This window comes from Megalopta genalis, chromosome 6, assembly GCF_051020955.1.
Source record: "Megalopta genalis isolate 19385.01 chromosome 6, iyMegGena1_principal, whole genome shotgun sequence".
NCBI lineage: Eukaryota > Metazoa > Arthropoda > Insecta > Hymenoptera > Halictidae > Megalopta > Megalopta genalis.
Genome location: NC_135018.1, coordinates 19,718,161 through 19,735,714, shown reverse-complemented (window position 1 = coordinate 19,735,714; position 17,554 = coordinate 19,718,161). Strand labels below are relative to the sequence as shown.

The 17,554-nt window shown below is 37.6% G+C and overlaps 1 protein-coding gene across 1 annotated transcript in view; it reads right to left on the bottom strand.

Annotated features, from left to right (window-relative positions):
- Positions 1–17,554, bottom strand: part of LOC117223874 (protein dissatisfaction) — a 43,204-nt gene that overhangs the window by 25,278 nt on the left and 372 nt on the right. The window contains exons 2-3 of the mRNA XM_033476449.2: positions 11,476–11,556; positions 9,786–9,947 (exon numbers count right to left, since the gene is read on the bottom strand). Coding sequence (XP_033332340.1) covers positions 9,786–9,947; positions 11,476–11,556 — 243 coding nt within the window. The remainder of the gene's footprint in view (positions 1–9,785; positions 9,948–11,475; positions 11,557–17,554) is intronic.

Genomic DNA, 17,554 nt, shown 5'->3' with positions numbered 1-17,554 from the left:
AAATAATAAAGAGGTCTAAGCATTCGAAAATGCTTCAAATGAAGAAGCAACCTTCATTAGGAAGAGGAGAAAGGAACCACCATTGGATACATTGGCGTAAATAGTGAAGAAAAATCGTCTTTGCTGACAAGAAGCGTTTTAATTTAGATGAACCTAAATTATTATTTTCATGATCCGAGGAAAGAAGAAATCCTGTAACAAAGGCGACAAATGGGTGGCGATGGTATTATGATATGGTCAGCTATTGGGTGCTATGTAAAGACGGACATTGAATTTGTTTCTACAAAAATAAATATTAGAACGTACATGGATATTGTTAACTAACTATCTACTGTTAAGCATCTACTGTTAAGCAACTATCGAAATATGCAAAGAAAAAAACAGCTAAACAAAAGTATATCTTCCAACCTGATAACTGCAAGAATACTGCAAGAATAACGCGAGAAAGAAGGCCCTTTGCAACTGCGTGGTCTGTTAGAAAAATGTCCCTACATTTTCCAGCAACAAATGATAAACAAATTTCCGCAGCGGTATATTTTACAAAAATGTCCGATTGTCGTAGTCGCCTCTCTGTTGCGGCAACGCGACAAAAGAATTTCTCGCGAACTCGCGACGGTTGAGAAAACGGAACGGTCTCTTTGCCGAGCGTCCGAGAGCGACGGAAGAAAGCCGGGACTCTCCCTGAGAATGGAAAGCATCGAGCTGCGTGGAATATTCGATAAGACGTGGCGGTCTCTTTCCCTTTACAAGCGGCAAATCCGACACGGTAAGCCGCTTGGTAATCTTCTGATATCGTTTAACGCCATATTTCGCAAAATATACGGGTCTCGGAGTCCGCGGAGGGCATTTCGTTGGCAAGAGGTAGACGGGCAGAGCAAATGACACCGGGAGGGATGAATTCCCGTCGAATCGCGGAGGGTGCTGGTACAGGCCGATGCCAGGGGTTAGAGATCTCCGGGTTGTCAGCCGGCGGATGATTGCACGCCCGCGGCGCGGCGGCGCTTCGCAAAGCACCCAGCCACCACCTACCTACGTAATATGTATACGTATATGTGCCACTCATCGAGTGGTCACCTACGTTTCGCAGGTTCCTCGCGACGCGATTCAACCCTTTCGATGCTCGGTACGCGCGAGCGCTACTTTCGGAACGGCGATGTTTCGTTCGCAGCGTTTATGAGAAGCGACGGTGATTATTCACTTTCGGCGGAGGTGATTGTTTCGATCGCGTTGGAACACTTTGTCGAGGACAGTATTTTTGATAACTTTTCCGAATCGTGCTCGCCTTCTTGCAAATAAACTTCCAGAGATCAAAATTGCTCGTCTTTTGTTCAATTTCTTAATCCAACGTGAATTGTTTAGTACACACACTACTTATTTATAAAGTAATACAAATTTCATTTATAAATAATTAATTTTAATCTTCGAAAATTATTGACAAAGTTTCATTCGATTTTTAAATTTGCATATAAAATCGCTTCTTCCAGAGATCAAAATTGCTCGCTTTTTGCTCGATTTCTTAATCTAACGTGAATTTTTTTAGTACACACACTTATAAAGTAATACAAATTTCATTTACAAATAATTAATTTTAATCTTTTCGAAAATCGTTGACAAAATTTTATGCCATTTTTAAATTTAATATGAATTTTATTACGAATAATTTTGGATCGGTGAATTTAATTTGCACAGAAGGAAGAATCAAATAGCAATAAATAATATAATAGTATAATATTTAGTAATATATAATAAGAACGAGATTCATGTGTGCTCGAACTACAGTTCTGGATCACACTATGTTGGAATTACCAACCCTTTATAAAGGGTATCTCAGTATTGGTAATGCAACTGAGAAGAGGATGATTCTACCCTAGTAAAATATAAAAAGAAAATAAGGAACAAAATGTTTGCAATTGAGACTTCGTTGTCGCGAGAATCGACTTTGAATATTCAGCATCTTTAACAATATTTCCCTTAATAAAGCAAGTTAGTAACTAAATTACTTAAATTATTTTCATTTAAATTCACCCTAAATTCATAGACAGAAATGAGTATTACAGTACGTCATGTTCATGCTAATTATATTAGTATACTATAATTGTGCCAAAAATGCTAATGCTAATTATATTAGTACATTTATAAGTGACATATGACTACTATCTAGGTCCAGGCATCTAAATCATAGTTATTTGCACGCCTCGAATGAAAACATTTTACTCTCCATTTCTGTTTTGTTTCTTTTTCCATGCAGAATCACCCCCTTCTCGGTAGTGCCACTAATACTAGGACACCCTGTGCTTCCAACAAAGTTGCACCCAACACAAACTCGTGTCACAATGTAAAAATAACCTATTTGCAACTTGTGTACCCTAACAAACTTTGATTTGACTCTGGCAAAAGCAAAAGTAGTCGAGAGATAATACAACGCGAGATGACTCGTTGGTTCAGTGACAAAGTTAGTGCCGTTATTGAACAATCTGCTAAGAAATGCATGGCCATCGGGTTTCAACGTTGAACGGAACATAAAATAACGTCTACAGATAGAGTGTCATGTATTGGATTGGCAACATTAAAGACTGCATCACATTTTAAAGTAATATTTGCATTATTAAACTGGCTTATATACATATAAAATCACAATTCGGTGATATATTGGGTTGGCAACTAAGTAATTGCCGATTTGTTCAATGAAATAAAAAATTTTCTTTTACTTGGAACGAAGTTTAATCTGTAATGTATTTTCCATTTTGTTCGATGACCTTTTGCCATCTCTCTGACAACTTGAAAATTCCACGCTCGTAGAAAGTCTGATCCTTTTCGGCCAAAAACTGAGTTAAGTGAGATTTTACAGCGTCATCATCGTTAAAAGTTTTACCACGAAGGGAGTTGTCCAGGGATCGAAATAAGTGGTAATCCGATGGCGCAAGATCAGGGCTATATGGTGGGTGTAACATCAATTCCAAACCAATATCCATCAATTTTTGCCGAGTGGACAAAGACGTGCGCGGCCTAGCATTATCTGCTGGAAAATGACACCTTTACGATCGACCAATTCTGGTCGCTTTTCTTTGACCGCTGCATTCAATTTGTCCAGTTGCTAACATTCACGGATAATAAAAAATAACATAATAATCATAATAATAATAATTTTATAACATAACATTCACGGATATCATAAAAATGGGAGTGAGAGACACCTATAACTGAAATCGGCAATTACTTAGTTGCCAACCCAATAGAATGATCGGTAGAACGGCGCCGCGACTGCCATCGTCCGTCGCACTGCGAGCGTTGAACAACAAGCCCCTTCGTGTACAACATTCATCCCCGTTGATTATCTTCATGAACTACCGCTAATTTCCAAGAAAGGTAGAGCAACCGTGGAAAGCCTCTCGCAACGAGCATATACACTCGCGCGTTTCCGCGGCGGATGACTGCGAGGGATGAACAGGGAGCAAAGGTGGAAGATGAAAGTGCAGGAACGAGAACGCTGCCCCACCCCGTGTGGAGTCTCCTTAACGTTAGGAAGCTCTGCCACTAATTGAATCTCCTCTCTTACTCGCGTCTGGAGCATCAGCAACTGCTGGGAACCGGAGCACCCGCCCTGCATTAAGCACCCCCGACACCCTGGGCACCCTCATCCCCATCGAGCGGTCTGGTCCGCCCCTGGCTGCTTTTCTCTTTTGATATGTACCTCTGCCTCCTCTGCCGCTTCTCTCTCCCTCTCTCGCTCTCTCTCTTGCTCTCTCTCTCTCTCTCTCTTGCTTTCTCTCTCTCTCTCCTCTCTCTCCCTCTCTCCGGCTTTTTACCCATCTCTGTTTCGCTCTTTACCTTCCTTTAAATATGATCTGTCTCTCTTTGTCTTCCTTATTCTTTCCCCTCGCTTTTTTTCTTATTTACTTCTACCCCCTCCCCTCCCGACCGCTACACCCACGTTTTCTTTCTGCGCGATCGTACACACATCTTTGTCTTTATTATTTGATAAAATAGTTACGGATATCCTCGCATCTTGTTGTGTATATATAGAAAGAACAATATTTTTATCAACCAGCAGCATGGCTGTGTATTGTGGTAGATCGACTGGTACCGATCTACAGGGTTACCCAAAAGTACCTATAGGATGTTGAATGAGAATATCCGTCAAACGCCATGTTCGTTTCTTCTTGTCACTTTCGTTTTCTTTCCAAACTATAACGATAGACAATTTCAACGACGAAGTCGTGCACGATTAAAGGAGCGTGTTGAAGTTATTCAATTTTATTTTAAAGATCAGTGTTAAAATAATCAGATAACAAATACACGTCGCAAATTGCATGATTTTTTTGGCATACGTAATCGTCCGTCTGAGAAAAGAATTCAAAGTTCGATAGAACTGGATCTGTTCGTGGTATAAATCGAAGTCTGGCAGACCAAAACCAGCTCGTTCGAATGAAAAGTGTTAAATGTTGTTAAAAGTGTTAAATGTGTTGCTAATGAACCATCAACGTCGATTTCACGTGGTTCTCAAGAATCGAACGTTTCTTATGGCAGTTCGTGGCGAATTTTGCACAGAGATTTGCACTTGCATGCTGACGAAAATTCAATTTACACGAGAACTGAAGGAAAGCGACAATTTGCAACGCGAAAATATCGCCGATTGGTTGTTAGAACGTCGTTCAATCGATGCATCGTTTTCGCATAATATCATCCGCAGCTGATGAAGCTCGTTTCCCATTGGATGGACACGTCGACAAGCGAAATTGTCGCATACGGGGAGAGATTAAAGTTAAAAATCCAAGAGCCATTCGAGAAAAATCACTTCATCCAAAAGAAGTTACTGTTCGGCGTGCATTTTGGTCGAAAAGCGTGGATCGGTTCATTCTCTTTCGAGAACGAGAACGAAGATGCAGTTAAAGCGAATGGTGCACGTTACAATGAAACGATCGTCGATTATTTACGACTGAAATGAAGTGGAATCGACGCAAGCAATGTTTATTTCCAAGAAGTCGGAGCTACGCTGCACGCAACGCGTGAAAACGTCGCTTTACCGCGATCGAAATTCAGTGGTCGATTAATTTCAAGAAATGGCGACGCGAATTGGCCAGCTGATTCGTGCGATTTGACCCGGTTGGACTTTTTTCTTCGGGGTGCCATTTGAAAAGCAAAGTTTATGCCAACGAACCGGCAACAATTCGCGACCTAGAAAACAACATTAGAAATGAAATTGATGAATTAAACGAGCAGATATGAATCTGTCTTCAATAGAGAGTTAAAGAGAGCACTTGAGTTGAACGAAAGCCCACGCATTGTATAAACAAACGAGAGAAGACGAATGTTTAATGAAACACTCGAGGATGGAGAGCTAACGTCTCATTAACCCGAGAAAGATAACCTACGTCGCAGAGGCGCCTGCGAAGACTGTTGATTTTTGTTAATTTTTCATAGAGTGATTTAAGTTTAAAATTCTAGTGATTTAAAAAGTCTAGTGATTTAAGTTTAAAATTACTTAAAATATAAAAAAATATAATATAAATGCATTTTATTTTTACAATAATGCCAAACCTTTAAAATGACTAGATTAACTTAAATAAATATCCATTGTTAGTATAAAATTGACGCCTTAGAAAAGCATGCGCCTCTGAAGCGTATGGTTATCTTTTACGTACGTTGTCATATGGTTATCTTTCTAGGGTTAATAACGTCTCGTTCCGATATTTTTGTCCGGGCAAACTTGAACAGCTAGAATCGATATTAATATAAAACTTAATGTCCCATTAAACGATAAAAGAAATCACAGAGAAATCACATTTTATCACATTTGTTCAACTCGAGGCAACGTTGATGAATATAAAACGTTTCCTAATATAAAAAATCAGGAAAAAATTGTTAACATCGCAGAAAAGTGATTCAGCATCTTCAAGAGTCTCGTAATACTAAAAACACAGCATAGAAAGGTCAAATCGATCGGACAAGTATTCAGCAAACGGCCGCGTGTATCAAAAAATGCGTCGAAAATCTCCATGATTTTCTGGCATCATTTTCGACGATGAACAGGCCGAATCGGTAAAAACCGCGAATCGTGTTAGAATCTACGCATCTTCGCGAGTATTTTCAGCTGTAATAAACCATAGAGACATCGGTTCTTTTTTTGACTTTTGTCCGGTGCACGGGAAACACTGCGCGGCGTCCTCGTCGCCGACATAATGTAATGCCGCATCGAAAAGAGATTACGCGTTTCCGAGCGATTAATTAATTAAATGGAAATAGCCAGGAACGCTTATGGAAGACCGATTGAAAAGTTTCAGTGTCACCGACATCGTCTACATTCGCCGGATAAACGCGAGGTCAGGTGGAAATACATCGGCTCGTCAGATTATCGAAGTTGTGCGACGAAGATAATAGCTGCCGATTACAAATCTCTGTGTCCGGACACGAACAATATTCTAGAGCACAAGTGTCGTCGGACAAATAAAATGTTAATTATACGCGAAACTGGTGGCGCGTGTAAAATCGAACACCGTCGTCGATTATAAACGGGATCGACGATTCCGTACGAAATCGAACGCTGCGCGATCGGTTCGTCGATCTCGACGACTTCGCGAAGGTTTCAGACACGTTTCAGCTGTTAATTTAGTGCAGAAGTTCTCGCAATACAGGTTTTCATATCGCAGTCATAACGCAATGTGTCATAAAGCAATGCAGCTTAATTTATTCAATCATTTTAACCCTTTGCTGCCGAGTGGCGACTCTGTGCCGTCACTAGAAATTGGTGTACTATTTCTCAAAACCATTGTAAGAACATCGGATTCGTTTATATTTAAAAAGAAGAAACTGTTAAAATTGCATTGTAGTTGCCAATAGGCTCAATTTCGTGTGCATAAATCGCAATAAATTATATAAAATAGAAATAGGTCAGAAAATTCGTTTCGGATTTCGAATTCGAATAGCTCCGACTGCAAAGGGTTAAAGCTCTCATTAAATCATGTTACTCGAGCTCGAAACATTTCCTGAGATCTTTCGACCAAATTTTAACTTTTGGCAACCCTTTTCTTCGGAGTTTTCAAGATTTTCTACAGTTTTTTTTTTTGGTTATATTCTGAGTTCTTGTTTCTTTTCTTCTTTTTTTGTTTACGTTCTTATGATGCTTGCCGAATTCGTCTCAGCACCCCCTAAACGATGGGTACGGAAAAAACTGCAGGTCAATCAATATAAAGAACCGAAGGTGACCTTGACGACTCCGGGAGAAAAAGGGTTCACAAAAGAAATAAATTACGCTGACCGCGCTTCGTGCTCCACCCTGTGTACAGAAATATATGTTATTATTAACACTGGCACTTCGAAACTTTTTCGATTATGATCATCGAGATTGTGTTAAATTATAACGCGTTATTAAATTACGTATTAAAATGAATGCGTGAGATGCAGAGTGGAGAGCAAGAGAGCAAGTGAACGCTTTTGTTGTTTGCTTGAAAATGGTAGTATATATTTCAATTTGGCGGAAAATATTGTCTATATATATATTATATTATATATATTATTATATATATATATTTCAATTTGACGGAAAATATTGTCTATATATATATTATATTATATATATTATTATATATATATTATATTATATATTATTATTAATAATATATATATATATATATATATATATATATATATATATATTTCAATTTGACGGAAAACATTGTCTATATTATTATTAATTTATTGTCTATATATATAGACAATATTTTCCGTCAAATTGAAATATATATATATGTTAAATTACTTAGACATCGCTGTAATTTTATTAATACGATAGAATACTGAAAAACCGCAGCAATACGATTCTTTTTTCAAAAAATGGTCGGACTCGCTCGGATTTAGCCTATCTATACAGATGTATCATAAAATATGATGTGGAAGTGGCACGTATCGATCAAGTGAGAGATCACCGAAAAGAGGAACGTAGCATGATTCGGCAGTATTCTTATTAAGTCTGCACTTTCGCGATGCTCCTGCTGAAGTCTCCACATTAGTCGGTCGATAGAGACACGCAGTCTTTCACATCTCGAAGAGATCGTAATAAAATCGTAAATAAAAAGATCGTAATAAAATCATAATAAAATCGTACTAAAATCGTAATAAAATCGTAATAAAATCGTAATAAAATCGTAATAAATCGCCCGATTGGAATTAAGCATTTAATAGAAAATAATTTGAATAGCAACAAGAACCCTATGAAATATGATGGAATCGAATCCCATCGAATTATTGTTTTTATAACGCTTCGTTTCATTTTGAGCGAATACTAGATCAATTGCGTAGCCTGCTATGCTCCAGGAGAACGCATCCGGCACAACTTTCATCAAATCAACTGCAAAACCAACGTCAAATAGACTACTCAAGCTGGATCGCCTATGTCATTGGGCCTCTGGAGACCGTTTGCTTAGGAAGGTTTGCCTGGCCAGTGTGGCTAAAGTAACTTTCTTCGCGGTATATTTGCGGTTACGTGACCTTATTCGAACTCCTTTCGGCAACGGAGTCGCAACTGATCCGGCCGAACCAGTCGAATTTTCTGATAATTAGATCGGATCGAATCAAGATCAAGATCATGTAAAACATTCTCGCAATCGGTGAAACACGATAGAAGTTTGTTGAAAACGCGACTTCAATTTGATCGTTCGGTGATCAAATTTCTAGAATTTGATTTCTATCTTTAGGAAATTTTAATTACACACACACGCGCGCGCACACAAACACGTACTCGTGTCCGACATTTCATATTATACGACACAATAAAATCTTTGTAAGAAAGTAGAAATCTTTGTCAGGTAGTAGATTCGTTTTGAATCCAAAACAGAATCGTTAAAATACCAAGTTTGCATGAATATTTGCAGTCTATTAGTCACAAAAGAACGAACAATTAATTGGCCAAGGATAGAGCGTTATTTAATTCGTTAGAATGTTGAGACGAGGAGACATCGTTGACCCTTTCATAGGCACTGAGAACTATGCTTTCCATCTGCTTTGAATGCGCGTATGGACCATCAAGCTCAGATATTTCCACCATTGAAAAGTGTTTGTTGAATTGAAATATTCTTGAAAATTCTTATTGAATTGAAACATTGAAAATTCTTATTGAATTGAAATATTGAAAATTCTTATTGAATTGAAATATTGAAAATTCTTATTGAATTGAAATATTGAAAATTCTTATTGAGAATTGAAATATTGAAAATTGTTATCGAATTGAAATATTGAAAATTCTTATCGAATTGAAATATTGAAAATTCTTATTGAACTGAAATATTGAAAATTCTTATTGAATTGAAATATTGAAAATTCTTATTGAATTGAAATATTGAAAATTCTTATTGAATTGACATATTGAAAATTCTTATCGAATTGAAATATTTAAAATTCTTATCGAATTGAAATATTGGAAATTCTTATTAAACTGAAATATTGAAAATTCTTATTGAATTGAAATATTCTTAAAAATTCTTATTGAATTGAAACATTGAAAATTCTTATTGAACTGAAATATTGAAAATTCTTATTGAATTGAAATATCCTTACAAATTCTTATTGAATTGAAATATCCTTACAAATTCTTATTGAATTGAAATATTAGAAATTCTTATTGAATTGAAATATTGAAAATTCTTATTGAATTGAAATATTGAAAATTCTTATTGAATTGAAATATTCTTGAAAATTCATATCGTGCCCATGAAAGGGTTAAGCAGTCAGCGTATTAAGAGAAGAAGCGTGTTCAATCACATCGAAATATTGTCGTAATTGGTGTTACTTACCGTCTCTGTTCATTTTAGCTTTAAAACACATAGCAAGACGACAAGCTCGGCATTGGTTTCTCAGTTTCTTATTGATGGGACAGCACCCTTTCAAAGCGCCCTGTTCCTTACAGACGTATTTCCGATTCTCGTGGATGCTCCTCTTGAAAAATCCCGAGCAACCTGAAATTCCCACAAATTCATACTTGTAATTTGTATTTTCAAGACTGTGCTCCAGCTAGAAAACAACAAAAATACAACAACGAGTGTGCATTCGCGTACAGTCACAAAAGAAACTGTCAGTTTTATAACTAAAAACAAATGAAACATATCTAAATTAATCTTTTACAAGCCTGTTACGTTGCTTCGATGTGGACGAAAGATTAAATTTCACAAAATTATTATGACACCGGTAACTTGCATTTGTAATCGTAAATACATTCGTCCTAATATTGGGTTGGCAACTAAGTAATTGCCGATTTGTTCAATGAAATAAAAAATTTTCTTTTACTTGGAACGAAGTTTAATCTGTAATGTATTTTCCATTTTGTTCGACGACCTTTTGCCATCTCTCTGACAACTTGAAAATTCCACGCTCGTAGAAAGTCTGATCCTTTTCGGCCAAAAACTGAGTTAAGTGAGATTTTACAGTGTCATCATCGTTAAAAGTTTTACCACGAAGGGAGTTGTCCAGGGATCGAAATAAGTGGTGATCCGATGGCGCGAGATCAGGGCTATGTGGTGGGTGTAACATCAATTCCCAACCAATATCCATCAATTTTTGCCGAGTGGACAAAGACGTGTGCGGCCTAGCATTGTCCTGCTGGAAAATGACACCTTTACGATTGACCAATTCTGGTCGCTTTTCCTTGACATCTGCATTCAATTTGTCCAGTTGCTAACATTCACGGATAATAAAAAATAACATAATAATAATAATAATAATAATTTTCTAATATAACATTTACGGATATCATAAAAATGGTAGTGAGAGACATCTATAACTGAAATCGGCAATTACTTAGTTGCCAACCCAATATATTATCAAAACCTCCTCGTTGAGACTAAAGCTAATCCTTTTATTGGTTTCAATATTAACACTATGCCGTCCGGTGGAACCACGCTGGTGCCATGCAAAAACTGTCTGTTGTATGCCGGTGGTACCACTTTGGTGCCATTTTAGAAAACTCAAATAACATTTGAACTATATTTCTTGGGTGTTATAAAAGTCAGCAAGCTAACTATAGCATTGTGGTCGCTTTTCCTTGACCGCTGCATTTGTTCAGTTGCTAACATTCACGGATAATAAAAAATAACATAATAATAATAATAATTTTATAATATAACATTTACGGATATCATAAAAATGGGAGTGAGAGACACCTATAACTGAAATCGGCAATTACTTAGTTGCCAACCCAATAGATATAATCAATAAAATGATCACAAATAATACGTCTATTGATAAAAAGGAACGTTAGTTTTCTCGAAATATAAATTAAATTAAATTATGAATATAGATTCCAGCAAATAAAGATGGACATGGAGCTTGAAACTAAGCCCGACATGGCACATGTTTTTACAGAAATTATAATAATATAAACTGAAATATAAACTGTTACACAACAACAAACGGTGCCACCTATCTGTTGTTCTAATTTACCACAACATATGCACAGATTATTACAGTATGGAAAGGATTCATAGTTACCGTCGCAACTGTAGGTGCCGTAGTGTTTTCCAGAGCTACGATCACCGCATACGGTACACAGTATATCGAGCAATCTGTCGCCTATAACAAATATTCACTTCATACTTAATTAGACAAAAAGATGCAGCGAGGTACGGATTACATTATTTCGCAAAAATCGACGTTCTAAAAACAGTGCCGTGTCGTGACCAGAACTTGAGCTACTGAAAGAGTAATAAATTAGTCGGTTGAACAAACGATACGCAAAACGTTTCGTCGTTAGATTATTCATACTGCTATGAATAATGCTATGAATAATAATAAAACAAAAGAGCATTGGAGATGGAGGAGATGTTGCAGCGAACACTTTCAGTAGAAATGGCCTGCACCGATAAGACACGCTAAACGCATCGCGTATTTCTACTTCGGAACGTTGTCAGATCATACTGTTGCATAATTGAATTAATTGAATTAATATAATTCAATTGGTTATTGGTTATTTTCGCAATTCACAAGAAGAAGGCGTTCGAACGTTGATTACAATTCTCATGACATTTTGTCTTCCGAAGTTCTCAGACGTTGCTATAATAACAATAGTTATCTCGTTATACACAAAAATTGATAACATTTTTCTCTCTGATCCAATTTATTATATTAGTTTCGTTTTGCTAATCGGTCAATCCAGAGATTTATCGACATCGACCAGTATAAATTCAAACCGTGTACGCAAATAATTATATTTCAACAGGCAACGTTTGCTTTTTTAGAGGGTACAGAATGAAAAAGTTGAACACTGATTTGTTTTCTTTCGATTGGAGAAAAAACGATAGCCTTTACCATTTTATCACGTTTGTTTCACGAAAGCAAACAGTTCCATCTAAGACAAGCTACCTAATCATCCTTTTTAACTTCAATGCTACATGTGTTTCCAGAACTGAAAATCTCATCCAAAATAAGCTTCATTTTTATTTAAAACTTTTAGAAGCTAAAGTAATTTGAAGGTCTTATTTCTATAATGAATAAATAGAGTAGAAAATATATAGATAGTGCACCACCCTATACATTAAGTACCTGCAAAATGTTCTATCGTTTCCTATGTAAAATAAATATTTTTATTAAACTGTTAAAACTTTTAGAAGCTAAAGTAATTTGAAGGTCATATTTCTATAATGAATAAATAGAGTAGAAAATATATAGATAGTGCACCACCCTATACATTAAGTACCTGCAAAATATTCTATCGTTTCCTATGTAAAATAAATATTTTTATAAAACTGTTAAAACTTTTAGAAGCTAAAGTAATTTGAAGGTCATATTTCTATAATGAATAAATAGAGTAGAAAATATATAGATAGTGCACCACCCTATACATCAAGTACCTGCAAAATATTCTATCGTTTCCTATGTAAAATAAATATTTTTATGAAACTGTTAAAACTTTTAGAAGCTAAAGTAATTTGAAGGTCATATTTCTATAATGAATAAATAGAGTAGAAAATATATAGATAGTGCACCACCCTATACATTAAGTACCTGCAAAATATTCTATCGTTTCCTGTGTAAAATAAATATTTTTATAAAACTGTTAAAACTTTTAGAAGCTAAAGTAATTTGAAGGTCATATTTCTATAATGAATAAATAGAGTAGAAAATATATAGATAGTGCACCACCCTATACATCAAGTACCTGCAAAATATTCTATCGTTTCCTATGTAAAATAAATATTTTTATAAAACTGTTTATGCTAATATATTTGTTTTATAAAAATATTTAGATTGTGAATTATCCCTTCATATTTATTTTTATTTTCCCAACGAAAATTCCAATGGCTATTAAAAACAGGCAAAAGCTTTACCAGTTATTTAGTGCAACAAATTATTTCATTTTTAACCCACGGCCAAGTAGTTTTGTCAACAATCACGCTACGGGTCCAACAGTTTTTGCACGGGGTGGCAGGGGCTGATCAAGAATCTTAAAAAACGTGAAAAGCTGGCGGAAAGAGGTGCCCGTTTAAGAAAGCGACGCGGACCGCAAGAAGAACTCGAGCGTTAATCTGTTCTCCCCTTTTCGGAGGAACCCTAATCGCCCTAATGATCCGCGGCAAGAAAAACACGGCCATGCCTAAGCCAACCAAAGCTTCCGCTTCTGGCCTGGGGAACCAACCACCTTCTTCTCACACCCAAAAACCTACCAACCTAACCCGATCAGACGAGTTACTTCAACCCCAACAGATTACCTCCTTTGACGTTCCTGCTTATACAGGGTGTCCCATGAATGTCTCGCGATCCGAAAACGAGGGGTTCCTGAGCTCATTTCAAGTAACTTTTTCCTTAGCGAAAATGCAATCCGCGGCTTTGTTCGCGAGTTATTCGCGGTAAAACACTGACCAATGAGAGGCGAGCTCGGCCGGCGCGAGGCGGGCCAGTCGATGGGCGGAACTGGACTTCGTGCGCTCGTTGGCTGGCTCCGCCTCGCGCCAGCTGACCTCATCTCATCTCTTGATCTCATTGGTCAGTGTTTTTCGTTAATAACTCGTTAACGATGCCTCGGAGAAAGTTTTTGCAAAGGAAAAAGTTATTTCAAATGATCTAAGGAAGCCTCTTCCGCCTTTTAGTATTGCGAGACATTTTTGGGACACTCTGTACTTCCAGTCTTATGTTCGGAGCGTCAATTAACCCTCGATTCGACCGACGCGCACTGAAACGCGCACTAAAACATAATACCGAACAAAATGGAACACCTACTCAATTTTTGCTATAAATGCATAAAATCCGCAGTCTAATTATGGGGTGTAATATAAATCGAATTAGTCGTTTCTTGGAAACGATTAATCGACCTCGTTGCAGGTTTCAAGTCTTCGAAATGTGCATTGAAACGATTAGGGATACTTCACCCCTAATCAAGGGTATTTGACAACAAGAATATTATTCGCCCACTCGGATATACCACAAATTAAGTTTATAACAAATTTGATAATAATCCTTCGACTCTAAAGATAATTACGTATGCTAATTTCTTGGAAGCGAGAAAGAAACGTATTCATTCGTTTTTGTTTGTATCGTAAATTAAATAGTGTTAATTTAACGTAGCTTATCATTATCTCGCCTTTCAATTTAATTTCGAGGTTTCGAATTAAAACATGCTAATATTTCATTTCGCTCGACGACCTATAGTATATACGCAACGGTAAAAAAAATATAAAATAATTCATATTGCTTTAAAATCAATGTCAAGTTGTCAGATTGCTATTAAATGAAATGATTTATTATAAAACGTTGAAAATAGCCAGGTTTGGTATCTGGAACCTGTCACGTCTCTAACACGTATTTCTAAGGAAACGCGATAAATACGATTTCTCTGTACTTTTCAAAACATAATTTACCGTTAAGATAATGTTTTTTATGTGTTTACGATATTAGAGTACTTGCAATATTAAATAAAACCTGTTAGATGTTAGATTATTGAACTGGACGAAATATTGTATCTGCATAGCTGTATTTCTGTACTCTAACTTATACATGTTCCAAACAAAATGTCGAGCCAAAATCTTTGTTTTTATTACAATTTTTTCATTCTTATAGTAACTACAATAGAAAGTCGACATGCGCGGATTTTTCAAATACAAGAGAACGCATAAACCAACCCCTTTCAAATAAATCCGTAGAAATTATTCTTTTCGCAATAAGTGATCTTCTGATTAAGCAAATCTCTTGATCTCTCTTGATCTCTCTTGATCTCTCTTGATCTCTCTTGATCAGACAAACATTCTTACAATCCCAATCTCTTTTAACCCCTTAATGCACAATTTAAAAAAAAAAACCGACCAAAAAAAATCAATTTTTTTTATCTAAGAAAATACATATTTGGACCTTAATTTCAATAAATATTTAAAAAAAATGCAAAAATTACTAAAAATTCAATAAAAATAGTGGATAAATAATTATAGTAAATATTGAATCGCATTGCAGATCGAATTTTGTACCCATCGTACTGTTTTTCATATATTCGAATCTGAACATTTTAGCGACATAAGTTGCGACGCCGACCGTATATATACGGGTCTGCACATTTTGGCCGGTTTTGCACGCCCGTGTTAATACGTTTCTGCGCGTTAAGGGGTTAAATAACGTATGAAAATCAGAATTTGCACAAAGATCCGCAGCCTAGCTGTATCCAAAATTACAGTTCCCCTCGAATGGAGGAAATAACAACGACAGCTTGCACAGCCTGCTAAATAATGCAAATGTTCGAAACAATGCACGATCGAAACAATTTGTTGAAGCTGCGGCTGCGAAACTATTTATTTCCGAATGCGATGAAGCGTACATAAAAGCGGTATCCGATTTATCGGAGAATAATAGCACGGAGTAGAAAAATCATTTTAAAAAAATCTTTAAAAATCATTCAAAATATATTTCAAATAAACAGTATTTTAGCACCAATGTTTCGAAAACATATTCAGACGTAAGAGATAAAACTAAGAGCCTAACAAAGAGCCTAAAGCTGCGAGTTCGACGAAAACCAAAGTTTCGGCCTGAAATTTGACGCGCGGTGCGTCGCATCCTCATTGCAAAAATCACTCAACTCAAAAAATGCAATTTTCGAGTCGAAAATGAAAACGTTGAACGAAGAGACACTCCTCGAGCTACGGAAATCTCGTTCATGCGTCTCCTATTTCGGTCGATAGGTGAACAGTTACGTCGCTCTATCCGCTCAATATTTCACTGCCCTGTATCCTAAAAATGCGTCTTATCATTTTTTGCACCACGAACAACGTTCTCCGCGTTTACAAATTCGATTAACCCGTTCCCAGCGTCGCCACGATTCAATGCAATAGAACTTTTCTCTTCTGATTATAAATTGTCATTAAACGTTTCGCTCTAATGAACGTGTTACGTCGTGACAGCGATGCTGCACTACGAAAATCATAGAAAAAAAAGTCATAGACGACATATCTCGCCACATAATACCGCTTGTGCGATGCCACGGACGTGCTACCCCGCGACATAATACCGTTCGTGCGGCGTCGCGGACGAGTAAACACGCGCTTCCGTTTTCGCACCGTCTCTGCGTCCATTTCGCTTGCATCTATGTTCTGTCAACGGAGCCAAACTTTTCCGAATTAAAGCCCTCGAATTAAAGCTCTCGATTTAAAGTTTACTCCGCGGAGTGCCGTCCGCGGCACCGCACGAACGGCATCGCGTCGCACAAGCGTCATTACGCCGCGAGATATCTCGCCAAAAACCTTAAGCAAACAGTATCGACGTCGCGATGTAACACGTCAGGGAGAGAACGAAACGATTACGAACGCCATTGCGACCGATCTCGAAAGACACTATTCGCATACTTCATCCGAAACCGCTAAATGCGACCGCAACGGCGCAACGTTAACGCACGTGCGGTGAAAAGTAAATCCCCCGGAAGAAATGAAATATCTCGGAGTCTCTCGTACTTCGCGATGCCCGGTCACGGGTTCGCAAGACACGGTGAACTCCGGTGCAACACTAAGCATTTCTTCGTGATAGAAACATGCGTGGTCGGGCGAATTCACGCAAGTTCGAACACGTCTTTGAGTGTGCCAGCACTAGTCGCCCGTTACTCTGCGGCTTGAACGACCGATCAGCGGCCTAAAAAACTAACATAGTTACACGCTCCCGCCCATGACAGCCGTCGCTTCTCTTTCTGCGCGCAAAGGAACGCGTGAAAATATGAAAAACGTCCCGTTCGTCGCGTCGTACGAGCACCGATCGCGACGGAAAGAACGTTCCGTCGCGGAATTCACTGACCGAGAGTGGCTCGGAAACGAACGCGCGGTTCCAACGATGCGATTCGACGAAGGGATCGTCCCGGCACCATTCACTTCGAAGACGACGAATAGAACCGCACGATTCGGTATAATCTGATCGGAGAGACAGCGGTCGATTTCGACGGCGATCGCCGCGGCGGCAGAAAGAAAGAAGAAGAAGCAGAAAAAGGGGGAGAAAGAGAGTCGCGCGCTTTCGCGAAGCTTTCGCGGAGCTTTCGCGGAGCTTTCGGGCGTCCGACGATTAGGAGCGTTTAGCCTAGCCGCGAATCACTGTACACTGTGAGCACATGCCG